At 36.5% G+C, this 17022-nt stretch overlaps 1 protein-coding gene across 2 annotated transcripts in view; it reads left to right on the top strand.

The window, feature by feature from the left end:
• The window catches only part of ZC3H6 (zinc finger CCCH-type containing 6), a 69697-nt gene extending 52901 nt beyond the window's left edge, over positions 1–16796 (top strand). The window contains exons 6-12 of one of the 2 annotated variants that reach the window (XM_053890946.1): positions 1744–1860; positions 2705–2818; positions 7014–7121; positions 8006–8259; positions 9553–10049; positions 10624–10866; positions 14325–16796. In XM_053890946.1, coding sequence (XP_053746921.1) covers positions 1744–1860; positions 2705–2818; positions 7014–7121; positions 8006–8259; positions 9553–10049; positions 10624–10866; positions 14325–15793 — 2802 coding nt within the window. In that variant the 3' untranslated portion in view covers positions 15794–16796. The remainder of the gene's footprint in view (positions 1–1743; positions 1861–2704; positions 2819–7013; positions 7122–8005; positions 8260–9552; positions 10050–10623; positions 10867–14324) is intronic. The other variant, XM_053890947.1, reaches the window with a different exon arrangement.
• The last annotated feature ends 226 nt before the right edge of the window (positions 16797–17022 follow it).

Here is a 17022-nt window from a genome sequence, read left to right as displayed (position 1 = left end):
TTGTTTTTTAATTTAAAAGCTAAAGGAAATATATCCTTCCTCTTTTTCTTAAAGGAAGTACAAAAATAATTCAAAAAATTTCTAATTTTTTTTGGAGTACACCTAGAGACATACACTTTTTTTTTTTTTAATTTTTTTTTTTTTAACGTTTATTTATTTTTGAGACAGAGAGAGACAGAGCATGAACGGGGGAGGGTCAGAGAGAGGGAGACACAGAATCTGAAACAGGCTCCAGGCTCTGAGCTGTCAGCACAGAGCCCGACACGGGGCTCGAACTCACGGACCGTGAGATCATGACCTGAGCCGAAGCCGGCCACTTAACCGACTGAGCCACCCAGGCGCCCCAAGACATACACTTTTAAATGTGGGGGTATATTCTTTTAGTCTTTTTTCTTTTTTATTCTTCAGTCTTTTTTTATTATAAAATTGGGATCAATTTTTCACTTAGTAAAGTATTATGTGCATTTTCTTTCTTTCTTTTTTTAAATGTCTATCAATTTTGAGAGAGAGAGCGAGAGTGCACAAGGGGCAGAGAAAGAGGGAGAGAGAGAATCCCAAGCAGGCTCCATGCTGCCAGTGCAGAGAGAATGCAGGGCTCTATCCCATGTACAGCAATACCATGATGCAAGCTGACATTAAGAGTGGGACGCTTAACCAACTGAGCCATCCAGACACCCCTATGAACATTTCTTATGTCCCCAAATTATCTCTCCATCTCATCAGTTTTTTTAAATTTTTTTAATGTTTTTATTTATTTTTTGAGACAGAGAGAGACAGAGCATGAGCGGGGAGGGGCAGAGAGAGAGGGAGACACAGAATCTGAAGCAGGCTCCAGGCTCTGAGCTGTCAGCACAGAGCCTGACGTGAGGCTCGAACTCACAGACTGTGAGACCATGACCTGAGCTGATGTCAGACACTTAACCAACTGAGCCACACAGGCGCTCCTCCATCTCATCAGTTTTTAATGATTACATAGTAGTCTACCACTGATAGGTATTTAACTGGTCTTCTTATCTTGGATGTGTAGAGTATTTCTAGATTTTTGTTTGTTTGTTGTTTTATCATGTAAGTAATTCTGCAGTAGTTATTTTTGTGAATAAATATATGTGTGCCTCCCTGATGATTCCCTCAGAATACTCCTGAAAAGTACAAATTCTGTGTCTAACAATATGGATATTATAAGTCTTTTATAACATAGCTATCAAGAATAATATGAGAGTGCACACTTTATCATACCTTTGCCAACACTGAGTATTATTGTTAATTTTCAAGCTTTTTATCTTTATTTATTTTTTATTTTTTTATTTTTTAACGTTTATTTATTTTTGAGACAGAGAGAGACAGAGCATGAACGGGGGAGGGTCAGAGAGAGGGAGACACAGAATCCGAAACAGGCTCCAGGCTCCGAGCTGTCAGCACAGAGCCCAACGCGGGGCTCGAACTCACGGACCGCGAGATCGTGACCTGAGCCGAGGTCGGCTGCTCAACCGACTGAGCCACCCAGGCGCCCCAAGCTTTTTATCTTTAAAAAGTAGTTGTACATCCTCATTAAAATAGAAATAGGGTTATTTGAACCACTAGTAGCAATAAGCAGTGTATTAGAAACATAACTCCAAATAAATGATAGCATCGGAATGTCCAGTCTTGGCCACTTTAGGTTGTAATTATACTGCTTTCTCAATCCATTTTAATACCTTTAATATTTCATATGTTGTATTCAAATGAATTGTTTTTTTCTCGCAGTATAATAAACCAGCGAAGAAATGGAAGGTTATGACTCAGGAATTCATTAATCAGCACACAGTGGAACACAAAGGAAAACAAATCTGTAAATACTTTCTGGAAGGGAGATGTATTAAGGTAAATTTATAGTGATATCTCATGAGTCATTTTAACTTCCAAAATAATCTTTAAAATTTAGTCTTTTGGGGGTGGTTAGGTTTTTCATTTCTCATATAGTTGTCATAAAGCTATTTCTTTGAAATGTATCTTGCATGGAAATACTGTACCACAGAGCTCATTTAATTATATTCTGGGACAGTAATATACTTTGTTAAATCAGGTTTTATTTAACAAACACATAATGCTGACTATGTGGCAAGTACTGTTCAAAGTGGATCACTAATATTAAACATTTTAATCTTTACGGCAAACCTATGAAGTAGTTACTGTTATTCTCCCCACTTTATTTTTTTATTTTTTTTAATGTTTATTTATTTCTTTTGAGAGAGAGAGAGAGAGTAGGGGAGGGGCAGAGAGAGAGAGGGAGACAGAGAATCCCAAGCAGGTTCTGTGCTGTCAGCACAGAGCTGAAGCAGGTTCAGTCTCACAAACCATGAGATCATGGCCTGAGCTGGAACCAAGAGTCAGACACTTAACTGACTGAGCCACCCAGGCACCTCATATTTTACCCACTTTAAACATGGCCAAACCAGGAGATTAATTAAGTGACCACAGTAGCTCAGCTAGAAATGATGAGTGCTGGTAGAGCCAGGCAGTAGCCTCTGAGGCCATGCTCACTGTGCGGCCTCTGTACATGGCCACATCCACTGTCTTGGGCAAGAATTCCAAGGGATTGCTTGAATTATTATTAGCTCTTTATTTAAAGACTGAAGATGTGTCCATAGTTCTACCATGAAATACCAAGAGAAAATTCAATGTTTCTCTTTTTCTCTTCTTTTTTTGCTTTTCTTTTTTGTGACAGGGAGATCAATGTAAATTTGATCATGATGCAGAGTTGGAGAAGAGAAAAGAGATCTGCAAATTTTATTTACAAGGATATTGTACCAAAGGAGAGAACTGCATTTATATGCATAATATCCTTTATTAAAAATATGTTAACCAAAATATTGAAGTTGTAAAACATTACTGAGGTATTTATTTATTTATTTATTTATTTATTTATTAACATTACTGAGGTTTTTAAAAATCCTAGTTACAACCTCTACAGTCTACTTTGGTTGTAAATTTAAAATGGCACATTACATAAACCAAGTCTAGGTAGCCTTTGTGCTTCGAAAGGGCAAACTGAGGTATTCTCTAGGAAAATAAAATAACTTCCCTTTGGAAAAGAAAATCTGTGAACTAAAGGTACTTTATATTTAATATACTCAGCTTATAAGTACTTCAAGCAACTGTACTTCCTAAAGGAGTAGTTGGCAAACTGTTTATTCTATGACTTAATTATTTTACTTATGAATATAAGTATTAAGTTATTGAACATTATAAAACCGAAGTCTCATCAAATCTTATCACACAGTGACAAACACAGTACATTCTTCCCTATTTCTCTTTGGATATCTATACATTTAAATTGTAACTCCTGTCCCCACTCAAATTGGTATTTCATTATACATAATTCTTCTTTTAAAAAAATTTATATATATCTATATCTTTGTGTCTATCTATATCTAAATCTCATGAATCTTTCCATGTTAACTGCCCCCCATTATGTTGCTGGTTATTCATCACCATTTATAACTAATGGAGCCTTTCCTCCCTGATTTGAAACTCCATCTTCATCGTAGATGAAGTGTTTACATGTATGTTTTGGTTTTGTTCTGGACTTTCTGTTGGGCTCCATGGATCTGTTTGCCCTAATGTCTGTGTTGCTTTGCTGTGATTATTTCTGTCTTGCCAGCAAACTGATATTTCACAGATCCTCACATTTATTTCTTCCACCTAAAATTTAAAATAGTCTTATGTAGGTCAAAAAATAATATTAACAAATTAAGTAAAAAATCCCTTTTTATCATAGAGCTAAATATAAAAAATGAAACCATACAAATCAAATGATTTTTATGAATGGATTCCTTCATAATCCAGAAGAGTAGAAAACTTTCCCAAGTCTGACTTAAAATCCAGAAGCAATAAAAGATTGAAAATTTGCACAAAAATTTTTAAACTTGCATGACAAAAATATGACCTATGTAGCCAAAGATAAATAATAAAATGAGAAAAATTATTTGCAACTTACATCACTTACAGAGAGATAACAGCCTTAATACATGAGTTTCTAAAAATTGAAAAGAAAAATGAGCAAGACATACAGATAATTTTCATAGAGAAATGCAGATGTTCCCAAAATGTTATAAAAAGATGCTCCATCCTGTTCATAATATAATGTATGTTGAGATACCATTTGTAGCTTCCAGATTTGCAAAAATTAAAAGTGAGAGCAAGGTTTGTTAGCAAGGCTGTGAAAAAACAGATGACATTCCAACTTTGTGGTAAGAATGCACAATTGTTCATGCCTATAGATGGGAGCTTGGCAGGCTCTGGCAAAATTACATGTGAATTCACCCTTTTCTAATTGGTCTGGGCAGTGATTACTGATGGCTGCTAAACTCATTAGGTGAAATGTTGGTGAGCAACTTTATAATTGGTAGATTGGGCTGACAGCACTGGGGCTGACTGCTTGGTCTTAACCTCACTAAAAAAAGCCAACTATACGTTAAATGCCTCCTAATACGATGCAGTACAGAGTGTTTAAACACCATCTATTGACAAATAGTAAAATTAACAAATGATACAAAAATCAAGGAGGACTTCTAGAGATCAATAAAGGAAATTTGAGAGGTCTATTAACTGGATGCAATTTATGGATCATGTTTGGATCCTGATGTGAATAAAGCTGTTATATAAAAAGACATTTTTTGCAAACAGTCTGGAAAATTTGTGTATTGACAGTATCAGATGAAATTAATGCGTTAATTTTTTCAGATTGATGGTAAGGTTGTGATTGCTAAGAAAAATATTCCTTATCCATTTGAAATAAATTTGGAAACATTTTCTGACGTAATGTATTTGGAATGTGCTGTGTTTCATATACTCCAGTGTTTGTGGGGAGAGTCGAGAAGAGAGTATAGGAGTGATAAAGATCTCACAGAATTCCAAATGATGAAAATTGTTGAACCTACATGGCCAGCAGGAGGGAGCTCATTTTCTCTCTACTTTGGTACATGTTTGATAATTTTCAAGTTGACTTTTTTTAATCCTAAGTAATCTCACTCTTCATGGATAACCATGCTAACAATATGGTGTGAAGCCTTCAAGATTTTTTTTCCATGCTGAGGTATGTGTGTATGACTGGATGTATATATGTATATATATATATTTTTTTTTTTTAATTTTTTTTTTTTTCAACGTTTTTTATTTATTTTTGGGACAGAGAGAGACAGAGCATGAACGGGGGAGGGGCAGAGAGAGAGGGAGACACAGAATCGGAAACAGGCTCCAGGCTCCGAGCCATCAGCCCAGAGCCTGACGCGGGGCTCGAACTCACGGACCGCGAGATCGTGACCTGGCTGAAGTCGGACGCTTAATCGACTGCGCCACCCAGGCGCCCCATATATATGTATATATTTTTACACATAAGTTTTTACAAAAACGTGATCCAGCTATGGTTGTTAAGGTTGTATTTTTTTTAATTTAATATTTATACCTTCAGTTGATATGGATTATTTTTTAATGTGTGATGTGCAGTAAGGACCTTATTTTTTTTCCAGATGGTTACACTTACTGTCTCATCTTCACTGATTTAAAATGGCATCTTGACCAGATCTACCTCTATACTACTATTACACATTGTGTTGTTTGATTTTTCCCCTCTCTAATAGTATATTTGATATGTAGTAGGGCAAATAATCCTCCTTTCTCTATCAAAATGTTATAATAAATTTGACTTACTCAAGAAAAGGAAATCTTTTTAAGATTTGGCATATTTCTTTAGAAACCAAACACCTTATTGAAATAAAAGCTTTCAGCCTATTCTTACATTTTCCCCATAGGGTTATGTCATCTGTAAATAATAATAACTACTTCTTTTATCACATTTAAGCTTCTTAATTTTCATTATATTGGCTACACTTCCAGCATGATGTTCAACAGTAGTGATTGTGACAGACATAATACATGTTTTAATGATAGTGCTTTTTTGCTTTGGCTTGTGGCTGTAGGTTTTTATTTGTTTGTTTTTGTTTTTAAGATTTTATTTTTAAGTGAATTCTAACACCTAATGTGGGGCTCAACAATAGAACCCTGAGATTGAGGTACCCATACTCCATCGACTGAGTCAGCCAGGCACCCCTTGTGACTATAGTTCTAAGATACATTTTTTTTATGTTTATTTATTTTTGAGAGAAAGAGAGAGACAGAGAGCAGGAGAGGGGCAGAGAGAGGAAGACACAGAATCCAAAGCAGGCTCCAGGCTCTGAGCTGTCAGCACAGAGCCTGATGCAGGCTCAAACTCACAGACTGTGAGATCATGACTTGAGCCGAAGTTGGACACTTAACCAACTGAGGTGTCCCTAAGATTTTTTAAATCAAGTTAAGTAACTGTGTTCTTATTTTACTGAGAGGTTTTTATTTTTAAGTCAAAAAAAGATTTTGAATTTTAGCAGTTGCCTTTTGTATCTGCTGAGATGATCATATGATTTCTCTCTCTTGATCTTGTCAATGTAATGATTATAGTAATAAATATGCTAAAACCACTCAGGAATTCCCTGAACATAAACACAAATGGTATATTTTTTTAATAAACTTAATGGATTTAATATTTTCTTTAGAAGTTTGAGGTTTGTCTCCAAAATCATGAGAATGATTTGCTTATAGTTTTCATGTTGGGATATTTGACTTTAACATGACATATCAAGCCCTTTTGTTTTCTTCATAGATATAAGCTCTTGCTACAAAATTTGTTTTATATAATATTTTTATTATGGAAAATTACAGGACTTACATAACTAGAATACTATAGTATTTGCTATTACAATTGTAAGTATTTTTTCTTTAAAAAATTTCTAGTTTAATATAGTAAGAAAGATTTAAAATTTTTGAATGTTTGCTGCCTAATTAAAATACTTAATCTTAAAATAAAAAAATAAGTCGTCTAATCTGACATGATTATAGAAAATTTAGTATGATATGATTGACTCAGCACAGTTATGTTTTGTGGTTTAAAAATATTGGGGTTTGATTTTACTTGGTTTATTCCTTAATATTTTTATTTACATGAATTTCCATGTAAGTTCTATCACAGTGGAGCGAAATGTTACCAAGGCGACAATTGTAAATTTTCCCATGATGATCTGACTAAAGAAACAAAGAAACTTTTGGACAAAGTAAGTACTGTCTTTTGCACTTCAGTTATTTGTTAGGTCTCACCACAAATTCATTTGACTTGAATCATGTTTTACAAATTACATTTCATAAAACCCTCCTGAGAAATCAAGGGTTTGCTATTTTAGGTTTTAATCCATTAACGTAGTGTGTTAAAGGGGCGCCTGGGTGGCTCATTCAGTTAAGTGTCCGACGTTGGCTCAGGTCATGATCTCACGGTCTGTGGTTTCAAGCCCCGCATCGGGCCCTGTGCTGACAACTCAGAGCCTGGGGCCGGCTTCGAATTCTGTGTCTCCCTCTCTCTCTGCCCTCTTCTGCTCATGCTCTGTCTGTGTCTCTGTCTCTCTCAAAAGTAAATATTAAAAAAAATTTTTTTTAATGTAGTGTGTTAGAAAAGCAGAAATATTGGGCTAGGAATTAAGAATCTTTTCTTACTCTTGTTCTGCCATTAAAAAGCTTATGTACTTTGAGAAATATCCTTTACCATTTTGAATCTCATTATCAAAAATGAGTTTTCTCTCTCTGATCCATTTTAACTTTAAAATGATAATTTTCTAATATCAAAACTAGTTCATTAAAGTGTTCACAGTTTTTAAATGTAAGGAAGAGGGGTGCCTGGGTGGCTCAGTCGGTTGAGCATCCACCTTTGGCTGGGGTCATGACCTCATGGTTTGTGAATTCAATCCCCATGTTGGCTCTCTTGCTGTCAGCATAGAGCCTGTTTTGGATCCTCTGTCCTTCTCTCTCTGCCCCTCCCTCATTTGCACTCGTCCCTGTCTTTCTTTCTCTCTCTCTGACTCTCTTTCAAAAATAAACATTGAAAAAAATTTTAAATGTAAGGAAGAAAGCTTGTGTTGAAATAGTAATCTTTGCCAATTATTTTTAGGTGTTGAACACTGAAGAAGAAGCCACAAATGAAGATGAAAGAGAATTAGAAGAACTTAGAAAACGGGGCATAACTCCTCTTCCCAAACCACCTCCAGGAGTTGGGCTTCTGCCAACCCCTCCAGAGCATTTTCCCTTTTCTGATCCGGAAGATGATTTTCAGACAGATCTCTCTGATGATTTCAAGAAAATCCCATCTCTTTTTGAAATCGTTGTGAAACCTACTGTGGATTTAGCACATAAGATTGGGAAGAAGTAAGTTAAATTTTTTTTTAGTGATATCATTTTTGCTCCTAAAAATTCTTATTAAGAAACTAACTTGTATTCCACGGTAATCATATAATTAAACTTAAGTAGAGATAGCAGATACCTGGCATTCACCCCAGTTGCTACTTCCTACTTTCTCTTTGTCCCCACCCTCCACTGCATGCCATCCACGCTTTTCTCTTTGGAATCCTTAACACAGCTTCAGAAACCTCTCCACACAGTAATCCATCCGGAAGGGCACTGCCAGGTGGATGAATTGATATTTCTCCCAATTTGTTAGGAGGCTGCATGGATACTGATAACACCTTCAGATAGTGGCATTAGCATGGCTTAAGAATATTTAGTTCTTTTAGAGAAATATTTCCTTGGGCTAGTAGAGGAACATCTTTGGATAAGCTGGATCCAGATCTGCATTTTCTAACACCACCATTCCAGCCTTGCTACCCACACCGCAGGGTCTGTGCACCTGGGTGGGCCTTAAGTCCTATTGTTGATTGTTCTTTTAACCCTGAATACTCAGGGATCCCTAACAGTGAGATGTCAGCAAATGAGGAACAAGAACTCTATAAGAAACATCATAGTTAATGTGAACCATTAAAATTATTTCTATTAAGGTCAAGAAGAAGACAGGTATGTGCACTGTTGGCTAATACTGTAGATCAGATCCTCGTCAATGCAAAAAGAGAAAGATATAATAGATATAAAGATATAAAATGGCCTGGAGAGACAGGCCATTATTTGGGCAGTTTTCCTCAGTAATCCTGAAGGAACCAACTGCCAAAACTATTAGAAATAGTAGTTAAATTAGTAAGATATCCAGAAAGAAGAACAATAGTCAAAACCTAAAGGTCTTTTTATATGCCACCAGTAATCAATCAGAAATTGAAAAGTTGTATGTTTATATAGTATAATTTTAATTTCATTATGTATTAAAAAAGTTCTGTGTATGCCTAGACTAGGAGAGAACTAATAAAGAAAAATTTATCTTTGGGTGGTGGGATTAGAGGTGATTCTTACTTAGTTTTGTACTTTTCTGTATTTTTCAAAATATCTCTGAGTAAGTTTTAGAACAGGTGATAGTGAGTGGCAGTTAAGACTGTGAGCTGAAAATGAAAGCAAGATGCATGTATTGGTGTTTTCACTTGGAGATAATATGGAATAAACTGCTTCTTAAAAACACGTTCTGATATAGAAAAGCACATTCAACCAATACTTACTTAAAAATGTAACATTCTTACTTGCCTCTTTCTTTGAGCTAAGAAATATTCCTTCTGTCTACAGGCCACCAGCATTTTATAATAGTGCCTCACCACCAGGACCACAGTTTCAGGAAGGCAGTCCACATCCTCAACATATCTATAGTTCTGGATCAAGTCCAGGTCCTGGACCCAATATGTCTCAGGGACATAATAGTCCTGTGATGCACCCAGGCTCCCCCGGACATCATCCGTGTGCAGCCGTGCCGCACAGCCCACCTTTGCCACCTGGTCCACCTGGAATTTTAGGTCCTCACAGTCAAGCTGGAGTACTTGTTCAACCAGATCCACCTTTGACACCACCAAGTATGAGTGGTGCTTACCATTGCCCAGGCTTTCCAGAACACATGATGAAAGTACCTAGAGAGAATCACTGTTCTCCAAGTTCGTCATACCTGCAAAGTACTGGTGAAATGCAGCTCAACACCAGTTACGAGTCCGTACAAAACCCAGCCGAGTTTTATGATAATTACTATTCACAGCATGTTGTACATAATTTCCAGCCACCCAATAACTCTGGTGGTAAGTTTTCCTTTTGAAATAACTCATTTTTAATTTAAAATCTTTGGAGTTATCTGTCTTTCATTAAAAACATAAGAATGTATGTTTTAAATAAAGCTAAGTAAAATGTAATGAAATTGAAACCATAAACATGTTTTTTTTTTTTAAGTTTATTTTGAGAGAGAGAGAGCATGCATGAGAGCACAAATGAAGTTGGACAGAGAGAGAGGGAGAGAGAGAATCCCAAGCAGGCTCTGCCCTGTCAGCACAGAGCCCCACACTGGGCTTGATCTCATGAACCACAAGATCATGGCCTGAGCCGAAATCGGGTTGGCCACTTAACCAACTGAGCTACCCAGGTGCCCCCAAAACCATAAAATATGTTTTAAATTTAACCAAACATTGGTTACACCAGAACTTTAGATAGTTTTAAAAAATATTTACAATCACATAATAATTTGGTAATCAAATGTAGTTAGTATTAGAGCTTCAATTTGTTATAACTATAATATAATATATATAATATAACCGTGGTGCCCTCTAGAGGAGTTCTGTGCTAAATTCGCATCTGTGTCTTTCTGTGTTATGTGTATAGATGGCATGTGGCATGTTGAATTTGCCCAGCATCAGCCTCCGGTTGTTCAAGATTCCCCAAACCGGGGTGGCGGATCTGACGGCAGCAGCAACACGACGGGCCACGGCCCCCTGCCTGCACCAGGTCTCCTTCCTGCAGTGCAGAGAGCTCTTTTTGTGAGACTTACTCAGAAATACCAAGAAGAAGATGAACCAAGCAGCACCCAACCTCAGAGGGCACCAAGCAAGGAAGAAGGTGTGTCAGGTGCTGTGATAGCATCTTACTTTGGATTACTTGGTTCCTGAAACGGTCTTGAATAGGTTAAAACTTGGAAAAGGAGTTCCTCTAAACTATCTATTCTATTTCCAATTTACCTCGTAGCTCCTATCTGCTTGGAATTGATTGTGGTTTCCAGGGCCATACATGCTTTAGTAATTAATTGCAAAAAGTTTGATCTGAAGCTATAGTATGAGGCCTGGCTGAGCAGACTTGCTAATAAGTCCTGTGTTTGGAAGAAAGAAATAGAACAGAAACAGGACATCTTCCAGTTCAGGAAGTTTGACTTCTAGCCCAAGTTTAAAATGACTCAGTTATTAGAGAAGTTTTTATGGGCACAAGCTGTGTATTTCAGGTTCTACTATATTATGAAGGAGTATTCTTTTTAATATAAAAGATTATGTGGAGGGGCGCCTGGGTGGCTCAGTCGGTTAAACGTCCAACTTCGGCTCAGGTCATGATCTCACAGTCCATGAGTTTGAGCCCCACGTCAGGCTCTGTGCTGACAGCTCAGAGCCTGGAGCCTGCTTCAGATTCTGTGTCTCTCTCTCTCTCTCTCTCTCTCTCTCTCTCTCTCTGCCCCTCCCCTGCTATGCTCTGTCTCTCTCTGTCTCAAAAAATAAATAAAAACATTATTTAAAAAAAATTTTTTTTAAAGATTATGTGGAGACACCAAGTTTACCCTAGTGGTTTTGATATTGATAAGTGTATAGCAATTAGTTAATTGAGAGAAAGCTTAAAGCATCAAATTTTTATGAATTACAAAATTGATGTGTTTACCCACTCTATTTTGTGTGTGTGTGTGTGTGTGTGTGTGTGTGTGTGTGTGTGTGTATTTTTCTTAACTGCACACCCACTGTGGGGCTCAAACACACGACTCAGACCAAGAGTCACACTCTCCACCAACTGAGCCAGCCTGGTGCCCATTTGCCCACTCTTAAATATAAAATTTATAAATAACTGTGTAGAACTAGATAACATTAGGTAGCTACAAGCTATTATATAAACATTGTTTGTTGCCTTTTCAAAGAAGGTAGCATTAACTTTTCATTTATTTAACATCATGGGGAAACGAGGAATTCCTAATAAGTTAATTTCCTGTACAATTTATGTTTGCTCCTTTAAGTGCTAAAACTTAATTTTAAGAAAAAACAATTTTCATTATTTTCTATAAAGTTTTACAAACATTTGTATTTTCATAAATAAGAAAATTACAAATTTTCTAGATATAAAATTTTGTACTATAGTATTATATAATTGGTGATGTTTTATGAGAGTTTTTTCTCTGTGTCCAGAAAAAATCTTGAACAGCTAGGTTTTTTGTGTTTGTGTTCATTTTTATAAATTTTAATGCCCTTATAAGTTTATCTGTCCTTTGATAAAAAGCTGATAACTGTCATTTCCTATCTAATATCTCCTTTCCATTGGGCTATCTCTACTGGTTTGCTTTCCTTCTGTCATATACTCATTCTCATTCCAAATAGGATTTAAGATTGCTTATAGATATGAAAGTCAAAATAAAATAGCATTTTCCTTATATGGATCAGATTTGGATCATCTTACCTATTTGGATCAAGTAACAAATTCTGTGAGGAGTGAAATTCCTATACAGAAGTATTTAAAATAATGGCAATAGGTAAAAGCTTTAGGCTTCCTGAGGTCACTGAGAAGAAGAAAAGAGATCTAGTGTGTAGAAGTAGCCTGTTGTTGTTGTTGTTGTTGTTGTTGTTGTTGTTGTTGTTTTGAAAGCTAGCTCACTTTTTTTTTCTATTGAGAAGAGAGCGCAAGCAGGGGAGGGCCCAAGGGAGAGGGAGGGAGAGAATCTTAAGCAGGCTCCACCATCAGTTCAGGGCCCAACATGGGGCTCAATCTCATGACCATGAGATCATGACCTGAGCCAAAATCCAGAGCAGGAAGCTTAACTGACTCAGCCACCCAGATGCCCCTAAAAGTAGTTTTCTTCAGACACTGAGATATGAGTAAAACTTTTTTCAGTTGTGTTGGGACACCTGGCTGGTTGAGTCGGTGGAGCATGCGACTCTTGATCTTGGGGTTGTTAAGTTTGAGCCCCATGTTGGGCAGGGGGATTACTTAAAAATAAAATCTTTAAAAAAAAAAACTTTTTTCCATTGTGATATAATCTATACAATTTTTGAAATTTACTTTAAGACTTTTCTTATGTTTATTTATTTTGAAAGGGAAAGAGAGAGAGCAGGGGAGGGGCAGAGAGAGAGAGGGGAAGGAGAGAGAGAGAGAGAGAGAGAGAGAGAGAGAGAGAGAGAGAGAGAGAGAGAGAATTCCAAGCAGGTTCTGTGTTGTCAGTGCAGAGCCTGAGCGGGGTTCGAGTTCACCAACTGTGAGATCATGTCCTGAGCCGAAATCAAGAGTTGGTCACTCAACCGACTGAGCCACCCGCATGCCCCAGTCTGTACAATTTTAAACCACACTTTTCAGCCTAAATTTCAGTACTTGTTTTGCAAGCTATGTTCAAACTAAATGTGTAACACTGAAGTTCCATGTAATAGAAACACATTAATGAAATGAAATGAGGTAAAATGAGAATATTTACAATATTCTATTCATCCAAGATATTCTAGTATGTATATGTATGTATGAGTGTGTGTGTATGAGTGTATGTGTGTAACCAATTCAGAGTTAATGTAGTTGTTTTAATGGAAAGGAAGGAGACTCCCCTTCTGCAGCATCAGTTTATAATCCCTTCTGTACTACTAGAGAGAATACCTCTGATAGTTAAGCTTCTTAACAGTGTATCTAACACACTAAGGTTACATAGACTAGGAGTAAGGTCTGAAGTGTTCCCATAAAGTGTATAGATTTCAGGATGTTAGTTTTGTTACTTTTAATTTTAAATGTTTAAATAGCTAATATATTCACATATGTCAACATCTAAAAATATAATAAGCTATAAATGAAAAATCTCTACGTCATCCCTCATTTGGTCAGTTCCCATTGCTTCCTTAACCAGTACTATTAGTGTTTTTGTTTTCTTTCCAGATTTTTAAAAAGTATTTCTCCCTTGTTATCTTGATAAATCCAGAGCTATGAAACCTGAGTATTACTTGAATTAAAGACATCCAAAACATTTGGTGTTCTTTTCCAAGAGGATTTCTCTTCTTACCCAACTCTGTCATACCACACACACTTTGGCCAGTCGGAATGAAAGGTTCTGACTTTCTCCTGGCTGGAAGGACATTACACATATTCTAGTATCACACTTCTTTCTTTATGGAGTATAACGACTAAATTGATCATTGTCATCCCACATCTAATTTTGTTCCAGTGTTGAAACTCTGGCATTTCTATGATGCATTTTCTTGAAGTCAGACTACACTTATTTCAGAAATAGCATGTGTTTTTTAAATTATCTCAATTAAGGCCAAATATGATTGTTTCATTCTTTACAATAAGTTTTTGTCTACATTTAGATGATACTGTTAACTGGTATTCCAGTAGTGAAGAGGAAGAAGGAAGCAGTGTCAAGTCAATACTGAAAACATTACAGAAACAAACAGAAACTTTAAGGAATCAGCAACAACCTTCCACAGAGCTCAGCACTCCTACTGATCCAAGACTTGCTAAAGAGAAAAGTAAAGGAAACCAAGTTGTTGACCCTAGACTTCGTACTATCCCAAGGCAAGACATGAGAAAAGCTTCTGAGTCTGCCCCGCTGGATCTTAGACTTGCATGGGATCCCAGAAAATTAAGAGGGAATGGAAGTAGTCACACAGGATCTTCCGTTGGTGGAACAAAGTTTGATTCACACCATGCAAACGCTGGCTCTGTCAAACACAAAAGAGGAGATGATGATGATGAAGATACAGAAAGAGAATTGAGAGAAAAAGCTTTCTTAATACCTTTGGATTCTTCCCCTGGTATAATCCTCCAGGATCCAAGGTCACAACTGAGACAGTTCAGTCACATTAAAATGGATATTATCCTAACCAAACCCAACTTTGCAAAACACATCGTGTGGGCTCCGGAAGACTTACTTCCAGTCCCCTTACCTAAACCTGACCCAGTATCTTCAATCAATTTACCTCTACCCCCTCTTATAGCTGACCAGAGGCTCAATAGGTTATGGAATACAAAAAGCGATCTTCATCAAAACACCGTGCCCATTGATTCAAAATTAGCAGCCAAAGCCAAAATTAACACAACAAACAGAGAAGGCTACCTAGAACAATTTGGGGACTTACATAGTTCAGGAAGTAAGTTAGGAGATCCTAGGCTACAAAAAAATTTTGATCCTAGACTTCATAGACAGCATGGTACAGAGTCTCATCAGGCAGTTACAAAGGATTCACATACATTAAAGAGTGCCCCTCACTTAACCAGATCAAACCCTGGTTCATCACAGCCCTCAGGGGCAATAACTAGCAATTCTAGTCCCGGGGCCTTGCCTCCATATGCCCCTAAACTCTCCTCTTCAGCTGGCCTTCCACTGGGAACTCCAAGTTCAGTTCTTAGTGGCATTAGTTTGTATGACCCTAGGGAGCATGGTTCATCATCTACATCAGAGCTAGCAACAGAAAATGCAGAGAACCAGAAAAAAAGTGGTAGTTTAAAAAGTAGTGACAAAAATGAACCTTCTCCCGGAGAGGCAATCCCGCCACAGAAAACCAGTCCGAACGTGGAAGTCACTGTTGATGGGCCAGTTGACCCACAGGCAGATAATCTCAGGAGTTCTGGTGTGGTTCAGGTCCCAGCAGTGCACAGTCTTCCTATTCAGGCATTAACAGGCTTAATTAGACCCCAGTACAGCGATCCAAGGCAGTCAAGACAGCCAGGACAGATGAGTCCCACCCCAGAAAATGATCCCGGTAAAGAACCAGATGACAAATCTCTGAAAGAGGTTTTTAAAACTTTTGATCCAACTGCTTCACCATTTTGTTAGCTATTGTGTAATTAAGCGGTTCTTTTCACTCTTGTGACTATTGCAGTCCTCTGCTGTTTTGTAACTGGTTTACCTCTATAGTTTATTTATTTTTAAATTATAAATACTTTTCAGCTGCTAGTATCAGAACCACATGAAGTTATATCCTCTAAAGCCTGTGGTATTTTATATAATATTTTTATAACTTTAAGAGACTGTAGTAATTGACATAGAAACTTATCTATCATGTTAGCTTCGGTAGAAGTACTTTTATCGTAAATAAACCATCATGAACTCAACACTCTGCCCAAATATATGCCAGTTGTCTTTCATAATCAATGTTTAGATAAACGATTACCACTTTTATATGGTTGTTAGTTTCAAGCAATATGATGTACATTACTTTTGAGCAACAGTATTTTGACTAGGATCTTCTCTATTTGTCAACCCAGAACTGATTAATATGTAATGCTAACTGCTAACTAAAATGTAAAATTAAGTAAAGAAAACATTTTTAAAATCACAATTAGCAGAGCAGTTCATGTTTAAGGGCATCACTTTTATTAGTATTGGCAATATTATTTGTGTAAATGAAGCATTTGAATGTCCTATCTTTTAAAAGTATTTTATTGTATACTGTATCATAGAAGTTGGAGATACATAGATTGTTTTTGCTAAAGTGGAAAATTCCCAAGTTCTCTAACATAACTTTTTAGTTTTTCATATTAAATAGTTATGAGTTATTGCTGTGTTACATTGTGATGTTTATGTGTTTCAATGTTTTTTGTCTTCAGCAGCATAATTTATATTACTTTTTCAAATGATGTAGCTGCAATAATTGTATTCATCATGACTTTGGTAATTTTTAACAAAATTTTAATAGATCCAGTGACAGTCTGTAGTGATTATTGCATTGATAATGTTTTAAATGTCCAGGTTCTATATTTTTTCTTAAATAGCAAGAAAACACAGAGATGGTATAATCAACTGTATATGGCTACCAATAAAGAATCTCTTTCAGATCTCTCCTGACTGGCATTCTGTAACAGAGGAGACTGCCTGGTATTTACAGTATTTAATGTCCTCATAGATTGGAAATCTCCTAAGTTGGTTAGAAATTGTATTTGTATGAAAACTAATTTGTATTCATTCTTGTGTATTTATTGCAGTATATAAGTAATGGCAGCCCTATTTGTTTTATACATATATTATTTATAACAGAAACTAAGTATTACACTAATATTCATATC

Source organism: Panthera pardus, unplaced genomic scaffold (assembly GCF_024362965.1).
Source record: "Panthera pardus isolate Hobbes unplaced genomic scaffold, ASM2436296v1 HiC_scaffold_26, whole genome shotgun sequence".
In the NCBI taxonomy this organism is placed as follows: Eukaryota; Metazoa; Chordata; class Mammalia; order Carnivora; family Felidae; genus Panthera; species Panthera pardus.
The sequence above is the reverse complement of the archived record's forward strand: the minus strand, read 5'-3'. Positions and strand labels throughout refer to the sequence as shown.